The sequence below is a fragment of the Patagioenas fasciata genome, chromosome 1 (assembly GCF_037038585.1).
Source record: "Patagioenas fasciata isolate bPatFas1 chromosome 1, bPatFas1.hap1, whole genome shotgun sequence".
Lineage (NCBI taxonomy): Eukaryota > Metazoa > Chordata > Aves > Columbiformes > Columbidae > Patagioenas > Patagioenas fasciata.
In genome coordinates this window covers 7,984,636-8,000,479 of record NC_092520.1, presented here as the reverse complement: position 1 = coordinate 8,000,479, position 15,844 = coordinate 7,984,636, and the positions used below count along the sequence as shown (strand labels likewise).

Below are 15,844 nucleotides of genomic sequence, written 5' to 3'. Positions count from 1 at the left end.
TTTCAGTAATATAGTAGGTATATAAGAAGTTTCCAGGATGTAAGCACGTTCCAATCTCTCAGGTTTCGTGCCTTGTAAAAAAAAAACAGGAAAGCTCACAAAGGCATTGAATTGCCTTCTAGCAAAAATAAAGATTTAAGACTCTCCACTATTCCACAGTTCTTTTCCTGACATTTTTTTCATGCCTTTGCAGAGTCAAGGAGCAACTGCTCAATGAAAGCTTCACCCACAACTGCAGTCAGGCGGTATGGAAAAGCAATCACTGAACGCCACAACTGATTAAAATCATACTATCAAAAATACATTTCAGAGTTAGTTTTGTCTCTGTTTACTATTCTATTTTTAATAGAGTTAGAAAGTAAATTAAGCCACTTACAGTGAACCAAAACTTCTCTTGTTTCCATGGAAATGTTTGGAAGGCTGATCTGAAGCTAACCAGACTGGTAAACACAAATGCTTGTTACCAGCCAGCTCAATCCCCACGGCTGCCTCTCATGCACATCATCGCACCCAGGAACCTTTTACATTGCGAAACGCTCCTTAATGACAGCTGATTTCTAATCCAGTGCACAGACTGAGCAAGATCCTCTCAAATATGTGTCACATTGATGGGGGCAGGGAGAGCCACCAAGCCCACACACTCATCATCTAAAAGTTTTGTGTCAACAACCGACCCTTTTAATATTCTACAGTTCAAAGGATGGCCTGATGTCTTTTTATTATCCAGTTACTCTCTGCCATTCCCAGTTTTCATCTAACTCCTGAAATTTTACACTGGTGTAATACTCACAGACAGTGAAATTGCTTCTGCTTTATCCCAGGGTAAGCGAGATCAGAGTAAGATTGTTTGTGCTTTATTTGCCGGAGACATATGATGGATCGCTATTCAAATATTAATACCAACATTTCCTGCAGAAAGTTCATATGAAATAAATCAGTAATGCACAGCAAGAGTCTTGCCTGTAGGTCTGGTTGCAGGGTAAGGGTGAAGGTGTCTTCAGAGATTTTGTAAGAAAAAAGAACATTATATGAATATCATCATAAAACAACTAACAAAACTCAGTCATTTGTGCCTGTATGAAACTGCAAGCTTCAGGCACGTGACTTTTTTTTTTCCTTTTTTTGCCAATTCAAGGCAGAAACCTGTCAAAACAGAAAATGAGATGCAAGTTCTTCTTGGCCAAAGTTTGAGTGACAGCTGACCTAACAGCTTGCTGCTACCCAAAGGAGTGGTCCTGCTCCTCCATCCCACCTTTCCATATGCTTCCTTGCCCCCACACCAGACATCTCTTCCAGCTCCATTCCTTGTACCAGCTTTCATGCTTCTCAGGTATTTTTCTGAGGTAATTCAACCCATTAATTTGGCAGAATATTACAAACTTCAGTGGGGGTAGTTATGTTTCCTGTAGCTCAGCAAGTCACATTCCCTCAGCAAGGGACCAGTGAATGCCAAAACCAACAAGCGTGGCCAGAAATGAGTGACCACCTCAGCAGCAGTGAGCCTCAGCTGTGTATCTGAAATGTACTTTAATTCATTAAAGCACTCTATCACACAAGTCCACATTTAGCCTCAGTTTGTGCCTAAAAATACCTGGAAAGTGAACTTCTGCAGCAAAAGTTTAAAAAATAAAAGTCATGGCCCTACCCAGCACTGGAGACACTTAAATTTTCTAAAGTACTTTTGACACATGGGAAACCTTTCCATTGCAACTGCCTTTACTCATTGAATTAGGTCTGGAATTAACGTGATTAAATGGATTGTGAGATGTTCAATGTGTCGTGTGCTCCTGAGTCCCTCAGGTGCTCTGAGAAACATGTTTCAGATGCAGAAAACACAAGACTGATATGTGCTACTTCTACCAACTCAGTGCTTGGCACTGTCATTTTTTAGTCAGTATAGCAGATTTCTCTTAGAAGACCATAATGAGTTGTATAGAATATATGATTGAAGATTTCTTTGAGTAAAATGCTACCTTTCTGTACATACAGGTAAATATATCTTTCCATATAAAGGGCTGAAAAACACAAAGCATCGTGAACAGTGACTGCTTTTGCAGTTACCCTATGCCCAGCTCAAACAGAACTAGCATCCACAATATTTATTTCACCGAACAGGGAAAAGTAGTGGCAAAAAAATCTGAGTTAAGCTGTGGATGAGGTGTTGATCCAACACCTTGCTGCAGCAGTATATGGCTCCCAGGAAAAATAAGATCCAGTAAACAATGGACAGCTGGGATGAGAAAAAACAGAGAGCCAAGAGAACAAATATTTGTGTGTACAAGCCCTGGAAGCAGGTAGAAATCTTAAGCTCTTAGCTGGAGGCACTCAAGCTAGTGTGAATGTATCTGTAGAGAATGGCTTATCAAATGTTTTCAGGAGGAAAAAAATGCGATATCTGAAAGTGAATCGTAGTAGCGATTCAGATATTTCTGCTGTGTCACATGAAGTCAAGCCTTTCAACATTTGTCAAGATAGAAAACAACAGCAAAACTTGAACTATCTTTTAGGGCGACTTGAGTCAGAGCAGAGCCCAGCCCTGACAGCAGCTGCACAAGAAACAGCTGGCAAAGACCTAACATGCCTGAGCAGTCTCATCTCCTCAGATCATCAGTGTCACGAGTCTTCTGTCGGAAATTTAAAAAAAATCAGAAAACAATTGTAATTTATTTCACTATCAAAGTCTTCTGAACAGCATAAATAGAAGAAATGCTCATCTTCCTAGCATACTGTTTCTGATACTCTATGCAGAATAAAACGAGTGTTTCTTTTAAAATGTTTAGCCAAGAAACAAACAAACAAAAACCTACAAGGTAGGGTAGGGCATCTGATTTAACAATTTAAATATAAAATTTAATAATTTTTTTAAAAATGTAAATCAGTGTTGCTGATGTTAATTCCAGGAAAAAACAGCTGTACTGAATAATCAGAAACCTTCCGTAAAACAGAAGGTTTTCCTTGGAGCGCCTTTGACCATCTGAAGTCTGACTTAGTATTTCCTGAAGATCTCTAAAGCAACTTTCCCTACAAGGGCAGACTGAAAGAATTAGGCTTGTTCAGCCTTAGAAAGAAAAGGTTAAATGAGGCTCTCATTTCTGCCTTCAACAACTTCATTTGAAAGTCCAAAGAAGACAGATCAAGGCTGCTGTTGGAGGTGCACAGTGAAAGCACAGGAGGTAGCACAAGAAATGCCTACTCAAAGTAAGGGGGAAAAATCACCATGATGGTGGTCAAATATTCAAAAAGAGGACCAGAGAGGCTTGCAAAATCTCCAGCTAATATCCTGAGCAACCTGATTTGAGTAGACCCTGCTTTGAGAAAAGGGTCAGACCAAAGCTCTTCAAATGTCTCTTCCAACCTAAACTATTGTGTGGTTCCATCTCATCAAAGTGGGCAGAGAAAACCATGTCTTCTTCTTCCCATCAGTTTCCAGGATAGTACGTATGTTTGGAAACAACCTGTGTTGTACAACAACTTTCTAAGAAGATATGCCTGCTAAAAAGTTCCTAGTTTGTCACAGCACCTTCTCCAGAAGAGGAAGGGATTGTACCACAGTGGCCTGAAGTTAATCATACAGACGTGAAATTTTGTATTCAGAGTACATCTGAGAGATGTCTGGACTGGCACCATTAGCACCAGGGCTTCCAGTGGAGAAAAATACTCAGGTCAATAAAGAGCCTACTTCCTTCACCGTACATTAATGAATAAAGTCAAGTCCAACTCTGAAAAGCTCATTAGAGGTTAGGAAGCTAAGTGACACAAGTTAAGTTGGATGCAACCCAGGGTACTGCTTTTACCATTGCTGCACAGAATTTCACTACTAGCTTGCCTCCCTCAAAATACAGCTTCATGTCACAATTAACCTAATCAATGGCTCTTTTGCAAAAGGGGCAATCCTCTTCCTATTTCTTGGTCACAGTCTTATATTTCTGCTGTTTTCCTTGTTCCAGTTTTGGCATGGGTCTAATCCTAAGGCGAGCTGACAGGGGACCTATATGGTTGGAGCAAAAGTGAATATATTTCTGACTATAACTGACTCATTAGACTGTGGATCCAGAGGAGCAGCAGCGCTGGTGCAAGAGCAGAGGGGCAGGAGAAGACAACCCACACTGCCAAGGATTCAGGGATCAGCTGAGTTACAACTTGAAATTGCAGCTTGTGATGCAAAAGCTATTCAGCGCCAAGCATCATTGTCAAGAGATGCCCCTCCAAGCAGCGCAGGGGGGCTCTGCTCAGCGTAGCGCTGCGGAGCACAAAACAGTCAGCAACCCCGTGCCAGACAGCTGCCAGGAATTGGCAGCCGAGATGTAAAAACCAAGGGTACTGATCCCATGAAGGCTAAGAGTGAACTTCATAGTTTAGTGGGATTTGGGACCTATTCAGCCATAGCTGTGTCTCCATCACCCAGCACTTCAGAGGTTCCTAACAAACTGCTGTACTTTCCCTCTTGGCATTAACTACCCACATCAATATCCTGCTGGAAATGTTGCAAAAGGGAGTTTCGCCACAGAGTTCAGGGGGGCAGGGGTAGATGAAAATAGTGACTTGTGGGAACACCAGGAGTCTGTCTGGCTTCTGGCACGCAGCCCAGCAATTCATGTATTCAGAAGAAACCATTAGATCATTTAGCTTGACCTGCTGTATATCACAGACCATTACATTTCACCATTTCATCCTTGCACTCAGTCCAACAAATATGTATCAGGTAAAATAAACTGTTATTCCCTGTATATTTGCCAGCCTAAATGAATGAAATTTTTTTTTTCTGAAAAGGTACTCAGTCATTTCCAGTATCCTACAGCCCACAGTGGAAAACTGCTTTGAATAACCCATGTAAAGGAGGGGAAATCTCCTGACCAGTGAGGCTGCTGTTTATAGGACCAATATATTTTATTAATTCAGCACCTTGTTGCAAGGAAATATTCAGCTGCCAGTAGGAATGCTGAGAGAAGTATTTTCGAGAATCCAGGGTATGGCTCATGATCCAGTTGCATGGTGCCTAAGATTAATTACCATTTAATTCCAAATGCTTGCTTAGTATTGCAGTTTTATGCAAGCAGCAGTGATGTATGGTGATGCATGGCTGACTTCAAGATGCCTTATAGCAGAGATGTCAGGACTGCCATGCTTCTGCAGCCATCCCACCAGCTCACCCACATATCTCATCTCCAGTCAAGACTCAGTTACCTGCCCTCTGCCATCCCATGGCTTAGCTCTCTATCAATGACATGAAAGACAGTGTCAGAGTGTTCAAAGCACAGCTAACAGAAAATTTGCAAAATTTTCTGGCTAAATGAGAGTGCCTTCATTGAAACAATGAACATGAGCCTTTTTAGGACATGAACCTCGCAACTATTCACTGCAAGCCCACCTTAATCCTTCATTATTTATTTCACTGTGTCTACAAAGTGACGGAAATCAGAGTGGCGGTTGCACATCCCCTGATGAGATCCAGAGTCTTCATTTGGGCAACTGACAGCTCTTTAATGCCTTTTATGCCTCAGTCTCTAAGGCAACTTCCCAGCATTGAGTGTGCCTCACCTCCTCGTTTGGTGAGTGGTTGTTTTTCTCTTCTGGATACATCCTCGAGCGAGCAAGCAAGTCATTATTTCTTTTGGGTACCTTGGGTGAAAGTGGCCTCTAGTTTTGTTTCTTGTGAGTGAATTAGTGCACACTGTGGATCCTCATTATTCTTATGTGGTCGTACCCCAATAATCTCCTCAACTGGTACCAGAATCTGTTGGAGTGCTAAATGATTTGTATAAACCCTGTTTCAAGTTGGTTTATTTACTATACTTTTCCGACTAGAATAAAGTCTGTTTTGCAACTTGTTGTCCATCTAAATCGACTTTTTGGGTGCCTCTGTGACAAACAGTAAACCCAAAAGACAACATTTGCACAGTCAAGAATGACCTCCTATTCATGTATTTTGCTCAGGTGCAAGATTATGATCATTTGCTGTAATATTATAACTTAGACCAGCTACCATTTCTCACCAACAAAGACTCAGGATGTGAATTATCTCACCCAAGTTTAGAGAAACACAGTGTAGATATAAACAGTTAAATGTGTTGCTTTCCTAATCACCACAGAGAAATGATTCCTCTGGGAAACAAATCCTCTCATCCTAAGGTAGAGAGCTCAAAGAGAAAGGCAAATAGCAGTCTGAAAGGACCTATTTCTCTCAATTGGCTATAAAAAGAACAGAGTGACCCATTCGGATGTAAACAAAAGTGCCACAGTTCAAAGAGAAGAATCCCAACCAGTATGACTGAAAACTGGGTCTTGCTTAGCTCTAGACTTTCACTTGGATTTGTGTGTCCAGTTCAGGCTCCCCAGCACAGAAGACATTGATATACTGGAAGAAATCCAGGGAGGGCCATCAAGACAGTCAGTGGGCTGAAGGACAAGGGATACTAGAAGAGGCTTTTGGTTCTTTTGGTCTTAAAAAGAAAATGTAAAGAGGAAATCTCAGTGCTATCTACAGCTACTTAAAGTAGTTGAGGGTGTAAGAAAGATGGAGCCAGGGTGTCCTGGTGTAAAGGGATAGGGTGAGAGGCAACAGGTACCAGTTGCAGCAAGGGAAATTTCAGCTTGGTAGAAGGAAAGAACCCCACCATGAGGGTTTCCAAAATACTGCAACAAGGAACCATTCAGTTGTGAAATCTCCTGTCCTGGAGATACTCAAAACTCAACTGGACATGTCCTTGGGCAACCTGATCTAGCTGGTCCTGCTTTGAGAAGGAGGATGGAATAGATCACCTTCAGATGTCTCCTTCAACCAAAATTATTCTGTGATTTGTGAAAATAACTAGAGATTTTCCAACCTGATTTTATGTCAAAGCATTAGCCTTAAAGGCACGATATTTTAAAAACAACAAATAGACCCTGTCTATTCACCTGCTTATGGTGATTACTGCAACTCACGGTTTTAATCTTTTCTCCCTTAATTAGAAATTCTGAACTGAAAACTAAACACCCATGGAATCTCACAGCTTCAGGATATGGTCCTTAAGAATCCAAAGCGTACTCCACAAAAGTGGCTAAAAGAGCTTGCAAGACTGGGGACTGCAGTTAACATTTGGTATTTCAGATTATGCAGTGCGGTAGCAACACTGTGAGGTGACTCTGGTCCTGGTCATATTTCAGCTCTTTTTGAGAGTGGATCAGTACATGACACACTCTGTACCACAACACCTAAGTAACATAATTCCATACTAGTGGGAAAGACACCACACAGAGATACCCACTGCATCTCTTTTTCTGTGGATTATATATAAAGTGCACTATCTTCATGGGGTCCTGCCAATGACATCCATTAACTGACTCCCACTCTGAACAGAACTGTTTTCTCTCTCTGCCAGTTGTTTGACAGCTGGAGTATGGACATTGGAAGTGTGCCTAAAAACTTGAGTTTATTTAAAATATAACCCCCTTTTTTAGGATGGGGAGGCTCTATTAATAGAGAAGCTCAACATTTACAATGCCAAGGTGCAAAGGAAGTGCAGTCAGTTTGAAGATCTTAGAAGAGGCTCATTTGAGAGCACAATGACCTTTATAGGTCTTGTGTATTAATTTTTCACAGCAAGGTCTGGAGGTAGAATGAAAATGGGAATATCATTTTACATGGAAAGAAAAAAAAAATTACAGGCATCACATTTTGTTGAACATTCAGTATTCCCACTCAGAAAACAAGACTATATTCTACATTCATAATAACTTGAAGCTAATGGAGCACAGCTGCTTTATATGCTTCAGAAGTAAATTAAGACACAACAGGATGTTCAGTTACTATGGTAAAAAAGCAAATTCCTTATCGTGACTGTATCAATTAGTCTACAGAGAAAGAAATTCATTCCAAAACCGGCTCTGTACTCTCACTATCTTTGTAATGCCTTTGGATTAACACATATTCTTACACTGGATTAAAAAAAAAGTAAAAGCAAAGATGATGACAATTAGATTTTGATCCAAACTCTATCTTGAGCTGTCTGTATGAATGTGCTCTTAGTCTGAACTTGCATTCTTTCTTATGTAAAGCTCACATTAAAAAAGTGGTGAGAAAATTTGCTTCAACAGCAGCAACACAGTTTTCTAAAGTACTGATACCTGTTTAGAGTCTGTTTGCATTGATGTTAATGTTGAAAATTGAAGCTGTAGTTGCTAAAAAATGACAAACCGTGAGTGTTTTGCCAAAGTTTTCCAAACAGCTTTAATTTACACTGCATTTTTCATATATTAGTGTGGTGTACAGTATTTCCCAAAACTCATACATTTGCAAGTTAAAGTGGAAAGAAGTAATAGAAAGTTACAGGCTCTTGTCAATATTAAGAGGAAAGTATTTGTAGCTTCACATTATCTTATAAAACAGTCCTGGATTGTAGACATAATACTTTTGACATTTGAGTTGTCCTTTGACCTTTGCAGCTCAGAAACTTCTTTTTAAAACACTTCATGCTGTTTTCCAATCACTGTTTAATTTGCCTTCATGCCAACAGCTTCGAAGTGCATCACCCTTTGGTCAGATTAGGTCAGAACCTGCTCGAGCTCTGGCAGTGTAAATCTGGTGCATGCAACCTCATTTAAATTTACCATAGACTTGCATGGGTGTAATTTAACACAGAGCTTAGATTCCTTGCTATACTCAGTATACCCTTTAAACTCCAATCCCTTAAGGTCTTGACAACTTGGAGATTTAGTTATGTGTTACAGTGTATTGAAATGCTGAGAACTATCTCCCAGCCCAACATAAACTGAACTTTATTTTAGTTCTTAGCAGGCTTTCCATTAATAATCCATACTGTTTCTAAGGGTGCACATGCTGTTGGCGATGATGTAAACCTAGAGAAGTTTCAGTGAAGTCACTGGAGAAATGTATATGTAAAAAGGACAAGAGAGAGCAGAAAGAGTCCCAGTGTAACATATCTACCATGCTCATACATACACAGGGTCACCTATTACTATCATTTATTCATTTATGCATACTTAATGCAAGAATCAGCTACTTCCTTTGCAAGACATTATTAAGGATGATGAAACAGGAGCCTTAAACCCTAAGGAGATGCAAAGGTAGTAAGTGTTTGGTACACAGATACACTGAATAGAGCACTGTGTTGACTAAAAGAAAGCTAGAGAAGCAAAGTGTAAGGGCTCTTGCTCAAGATCACAGGTAGACGGAGATGGGGTGGTGAAAGGTACAACAGGTCTCATCCTCCTCCAACAGCTTAGAGTCATAGAATCATAGAATCATTTAGATTGGAAAAGACCATCAAGATCATCAAGTCCAATCATTAACCTGACACTGCCAAGTCCACCATTAAACCATGTCCCTAAGAGCCTCGTTTACAGGTCTTTTAAACACTTCCAGGGATGGTGACTCAACCACTTCCCTGGGCAGCCTGTTCCAATGTCTGACAACCCTTTCCATTAAGAAATTTTTCCTAGTATCCAATCCAAAACTCCCCTGGCATAAATTGAGATAATTTCCTCTTTTCCTATCCCTTGTCACTTGATAAAAGAGATTGACCCCTACATTGCTACAGCTTCCTTTCAGGTAGTTGCAGAGACTTAAAGTCCCTTTAGCAGAGGTGTTGAGAAACAGTATGGATATGGAGATATCATATGCTTAGGCCCCTCACTTTACAGTTGATCATTAATGCAAACTTTATGCAGGGCCAGAGAATGTCCCATTCAGCAACTCCTCCAGCCGCTGTAACCCTGGCTGTACATATAGACTGGGAGATGAGAGGCTGGAGAGCAGCTGTACAGAGAGGGATCTGGGGGTTTTGGTCAATGGCAAGTTGAACATGAGCCAACAGTGTCCCTGTCAGCCAAGAGGGACCCGTGTCCTGGGAGCATCCAGCACAGCATGGCCAGCCAGGCAGGGAGGGGATTGTCCCGCTCTGCTCTGCACTGGACCGGCCTCACCTGGAGCACTGTGTGCAGGGCTGGGCAACACGGGATAAAAAGGAGATAAAGCTACTGGAGAGTGTCCATGAAGTTGGTGAATGGTTTAGAGCAGAAGCTGTACGAGGAGCTGCTAAAGTCACTTGGTTTGTTCAGCCTGGAGGAGACTGAGGGGAGAGCTCACGGCAGCTACAGCTTTCTCACAAGGGGAGATGGAAGGGGAGGGCTGAACTCTTCTCTCTGGTGACCAGTGACAGAATCTGAGGGAATGGCAGGAAGATGTGCCAGGGGAAGTTTAGGTTGAGCATGAGGAAAAGGTTCTTCACCCAGAGGTGCTGGACACTGGAACAGGCTCCCCAGGGAGGTGTCACGGCCCCAAGGCTGACAGTGTTCAAGAAGAGACTGGACAATGTCCTCAGACACACGGTGTGAACTGTGGGGTTGTCCTGTGCAGGGACAGGAGTTGGACTCCATGATCCTTGTGGGGCCCTTCCAACTCAGGACATCCTGTGATTCTAAGTGAAGTGATAAACCTGGAGGTAGGAATCACATCAGCACTCTACCTGCACCTGAGGGGATCATGAATCAGAGCTCCTGGGACTGCTTTGATTTCACGGGGAACACAACACAATCTCACCATCACGTTCTCATCATGACAGTTTAATGGTTCATAGAAATAAGTGTTCGCTTCACTCCACTACACACTTAAAGCAGCATGGGTGATCACAGCAGACAGAAACAAATCTATTTCTGAGATACGGAAAAAATGAAATACTAAAGGAAAAAATATTGCAAGAATAAATAGGCAATTAAAAGTTATTTCTTAAATCTGACAAGCCTTTAATTTAGACAGTACTGCCATAATAAAACCATAAAAGACTCATAAAGTGGCTATGGGAACTTCTATCAGATAGATATGAAATTTCATTGACAAGAGAACAAGAACCAACAGATGAATGAATCTTAGTTCCATAACATTTGTAAAGTCTTTGAAAGTTTAATGTACTTTATAAAAAGTTAAATATTATTACCAAAGTCAAGGAAGACAAAACCCACATATATCTCCATTTATGGGAGTGGTCAGGGGGGTACCCAGGAAATTAATTTGTCAGATATTAGCAACGGAAAAATGGAAAATTTTCACAAGAAACAAAATAATGTTTGCAAATGCTCAAATTTAATCTCAGTGTCCAGTTCAATACCTCCTGCAACCCCTTCCATTGCTTTCTGACCTTTCCCTTCCCAAGTAGGATGACAGGCCTGAAAGATCAATGGCTTGGAGTGACATATGTATGAAACCATCAGTGTAGGCTTCCTGGGAGCACTAACAAGAACTCCTTGCTCCAATTCCTTCTTCTCGAGCCTTCTGCATAGAGCTATCCGAGATTGCTGTGTCACCCACAGATACTCCCTGCATAGTAGATCTGACACTAAATCACTTCCACATTGCAGTCCTGTTGGTGAAAATCTTCCCACTTTGTTCAGAGCAAATTTGGGATACAGATATGGTTATGACATGGTTCCAGAGTTGATACTAACTGATCGATTCATCCATTAATATATTTCTATAAGATCTATATACAGTGGTACATTATTGTGGGAAACATTTGGAAGAAGTAGACTTTAATATCTAACTTATGTATGTAATCTAATCTCATATATAGAGAGTATCCATATATATGTGTAATGTATCTTAGTTATATAGACAAGGAAATGGCACAGAATTTCCTTCAATGGGAAAACAAGAAGGCTTTCCCTGGCTTCAGAGAGATAAAAAGAACTAATTTACTTATCAACCAGGAGAAGCAGCAACAGAAAATAGTTGCAAAGGGAGTCAAAGGGAGTCAGCAGGACATGTTAAAAATACCTGCTTAAACATAATGTGTTTGTGCTGCGCAAAGTCCCTTTTGCCATGACTTTTAATACAAAAGGAAGCATTAAATTCGTTCACTGCCCCGGATGTTGCATACTTCTGTGATTTTCTAATATCTCTCACCATACACTACCATAAAGGGCTATCAATTCATTAGTTGCTCCCTACTCAGAAAGACCACCGTTCCTCTTTATCATTAAAACAGCTGAAGCCAGAAAGGGAGCTGCCATTCTCTACAGTTCACCAGGACAGGGTATATGGGGTAACAACCACTTCTCACATTGAATCAGAGACAAAGGCAGAAGAGATGCACAGAGGAAATTAAGCGAGTCATGGTTAGGAGATGGGGAGAAAAGGCTAAGAAAGATGAGGAAGTGGTGAAAGGCAGCAGGCAGTGGTGATGAGGCTGGGAAACAGAGAAGCTCAGAGAAAAACCTCTTAGCCCTGGAAGAAAAAGGTAAATGGAGTCCTCAGGAGTGGCCAAGGGGAAGGAGGAACGTGGCCGTATCACTGCTCCAGGCTGGATGTGACCCTTAAAGTTTCAGACTCTCTTGGAACAGGCAAATTCCCCTCTAAAGGCTTAGAAACCAGAACTGAACCGCTACACACATTTACGATATTAGAACATCCAGGAGTGCTGGGGATCTGACTCATATTCTGAACATGTAATGACGGCAATATTGTGACACTAACAGCTCCAATTTACTATAATGGAATCCTCACAGTACACGTGGTGGAAGAACACAGCTGCAAACACTTTCACAGGGAGTGTTATATGTTTCTTTATTATTTAGGTTGGTTTAATGGCTCAATCCTCTCTCAGATGAAGATAATGGGAAGAAAAATTCCATTTACCTGATGATTGCATACCCAGGCATTATTGGAATCCATTATAAAAGGTATTGTTAGTCACTTTTATTACTGATCAACATTTTCAAACCAGAGCCTGGAGTAAGATCCAAATCCATAGTAAGAGTTTTTAAACACAATTGGCCCAATTTGATACCGTTGCCATTGATTTTTATATAAGCTGTCATCAAACATTTAAATAGCTTCTCCAAAATCACAGAACAGATCCAGTGCTGGCTGTAGAACTATTTATGTGATCAGAACTTAGAAATTAAGCAGGATAATCTTCAGTTGTAAAGTTTAGTTCCAATACAGTTCCCAGCCTCCACAAAAGCTACAGGATTTAGGATGATTTAGAGGTTCAGGGGAAAGACTTTGTGGTTGGAAGCTATGGATGGAATTTTAATTGAAATTATTTATATCCTGTTTTATTTTATGCCAACCCTTAGTGCTACTCCATAAAGTTAATTCGCAGAATCACGGAATCACAGAAAGGTTGGGATTGGAAGGGACCTCTGGAGATTGTCCAGTCCAACCCACCTGCTAAAGCAGGTTCACCAGAGCAGATCACACAGGAATGTGTCCAGGTGGGTTTGAATGTCTCCAGAGGAGGAGACTCCACAGCCTCTCTGGGCAGCCTGTTCCAGGGCTCTGGCACCTCAAAGTAAAGAAGTTTCTCCTCATATTCAGATGGAACCTCCTGTGCTTCAATCTGTGCCTGTTTCCCCTTGTCCTATCGTTGGGCACCACTGAAAGGACTCTGGTCCCATCTTCTTGACATCCACCCTTGAGATTTTTAGAAGCATTGATAAGATCCTCTTTCAGCTTCTCTTCTCCAGGTTGAACTGACCCATTGTAAATGTAAATGTGTCATCACTGCATGAGCAGTGTCAATGCTTTTGTCCGTAAGCAGATGCAGTTGCTGGAGGATCCCAACCAACATCACTATTCCCATGCTAATCCCTGTAGTTTAGACCCAACATAATATACTGTTTGAATCCAGAACAACTCTACCAGTGACAGACAAAACAAAATATCTCTGAAATAATATGCAGCTCTCATGGAGCCCAAAGGATCGTCAAGAGAAGGTAAGAAACAGCTGAGAACTAACAGCCTCTGAGTACAAAGCCTGCGGGAAGTCAAGTGCATCCTGCCCGTTGCTTTGACAGCTGTAATCCTTATTGAACCCTTTTGCCACTTTGGACACAGGGCTGTCACTAATGATATCTTTTAAGTAATTCCTTCTGTTAGCTCTGTTTTACAGTTCCTATTTATTAAATTACTGCCTATCCTTTTTTATAGCTGTTATCAAAACAGAGGAACACAGGGATAGGATTTATCAAAGTAAAAAATAGGTCATGGTTCAGCAGCCCCAGGCTACATTGCAAAATGAACAAAAAGACTGCTACACTGCCTGTCACCAAAATCATCCTAATCCAGGAGTACAAGTACACTTTATTTTACAAAAATCCATGTAACTAAGAAAATATTTATTTGCTATTCCAATGCAAAGGTCAATATTGACATAATGAAGTTTTACCTTTGGTCATTAGACGTACAAGCTTTTAAAACTTTTTTTCTTTAAAGTACGGGACAACATCATGCCTTTTAAGATCAAGAAGCCTGGCTAGTGTTTTCCAGAGTATACCCAGCCCAAATAACTCTTCCTTATCCTCCTCTTCATCAATCAAAAGTTATATGCTGTATTTACAAGCCTGAAGCAGGTTGCATGCATTTTCCCTGGAGGAGATGGTTGCAGTTGGCAGCCTGTGCACAGGAACCAATAGCAGCATCTCCTTGGCCTATGGGATGCTGTTGAGGGTCTCTGATTATACTCAGGGCAGCATTTGTTCTACAGTATGGCACAGAATCACAGAATCAGAACAGTTTGGGTTGGAAGGGCACTTCAAAGCTCATCCAGTGCCACCCCTGCCATGAGCAGGGACATCTTCACCCAGATCAGGTTGCTCAGAGCCCCGTCCAGCCTGGCCTGGGATGTCTCCAGGGATGGGGCATCCACCACCTCTTTGGCCAACCTGGGCCAAGGTTTCACCACCCTCAGTGTTAAAAATTTCTTCCTCATGTCTAACCTGAATCTTACCTCTTCTAGTTTAAAACCATCACCCCTTGGTCCTCCTCTTCCACTACTTGCCAGCCCTCCCTGCTCTCCCAGTGCAGTATCACTGGTGATACTGTGCGGTTGCACATGCTGATACTGTAGACCTAAGGAACACCTAGTTTGACTATTTAGATGAAAGAGATTTTTCCCATCTTTCTGAAGTTATACAAGCTGCTATTTAATGACCACTCACTTTCGTTTGCAAAGTAATGGCTATAATTGCAAGTACAGGATTTTACTTGTCTTTAAGAATTACTTCTTATCTCCAGTGTCATGATTTCCAGCCTTTGTCACACATACAACACATTTCAGCAATCTCTGATATGCACTAATGTTAATAACAAACAAGCAAACCAAACCAAACCAAACCAAAACAAAACAAAACAAAACAAAACAAAACAAAACAAAACAAAACAAAGAAAAAACAACAACAACAACAAAAATAACCAAAGCAAAGACATTCTGAATGCATCCCACAAGGTTGATCAAAGAAAGTGTACCATCTCATCACATGATTTAGGACCTGTCTTACTACTGGCTTGCCAGGAACATTTAAGATTGTACATCCCAAAACACATCTGCTCCTCACCACCTATTCCTCACATGCAACAGAAAAACAGTGCATTTCTTGTCAAGCTCTGAACTGAAAATTAAAGGCAGTAGCAAGAAGGAGGAGTGACCTACTCCAGGTTTCATGAAACCAGTGGAATACTTGGCTTCTGGCAGCAGAGGGGTTGCTGAAGATGCTGCAGCTCAGACCAAGGTCTCCTGCCTGCATCACTCGTCGTTGAGCAAATCCAGGCCTGACCCAGGGGCAGGTGGTGATCACTGCCCGCAGTGATGCTCTGACCCTGTCCTTGTGGTACAGATGCTGTAGCCCACCAGCAGCAGGTGCTGTTTCTGTGATAGGATGAGGCAGATATAACTTTCACATTTTCCCCTGTGCCTCCTCAATGCCAGAGGCTCCTGCATGGCTGGCTCAGGGGGACATCCTGGTGACATGTGTCGCTCTCCCATCTCATCTTGTCCTCTCTGTACAGCATGTTCACAGTGTGCTGCAGTGTTACAGGTTCTTGCACTGCTAAAGAAGCAGGAAGAGC

General features: G+C 41.5%; 1 protein-coding gene across 12 annotated transcripts in view; it reads right to left on the bottom strand.

The window, feature by feature from the left end:
- Positions 1-15,844, bottom strand: part of DLG2 (discs large MAGUK scaffold protein 2) — a 1,047,967-nt gene that overhangs the window by 949,056 nt on the left and 83,067 nt on the right. The window contains exon 1 of one of the 12 annotated variants that reach the window (XM_071798944.1): positions 377-513. The exons of the other annotated variants lie outside the window; for them this stretch is intronic. Coding sequence (XP_071655045.1) covers positions 377-404 — 28 coding nt within the window. The 5' untranslated portion in view covers positions 405-513. Of the gene's footprint in view, positions 1-376; positions 514-15,844 lie in introns of those variants that run through there. 12 annotated transcript variants of the gene reach the window in all.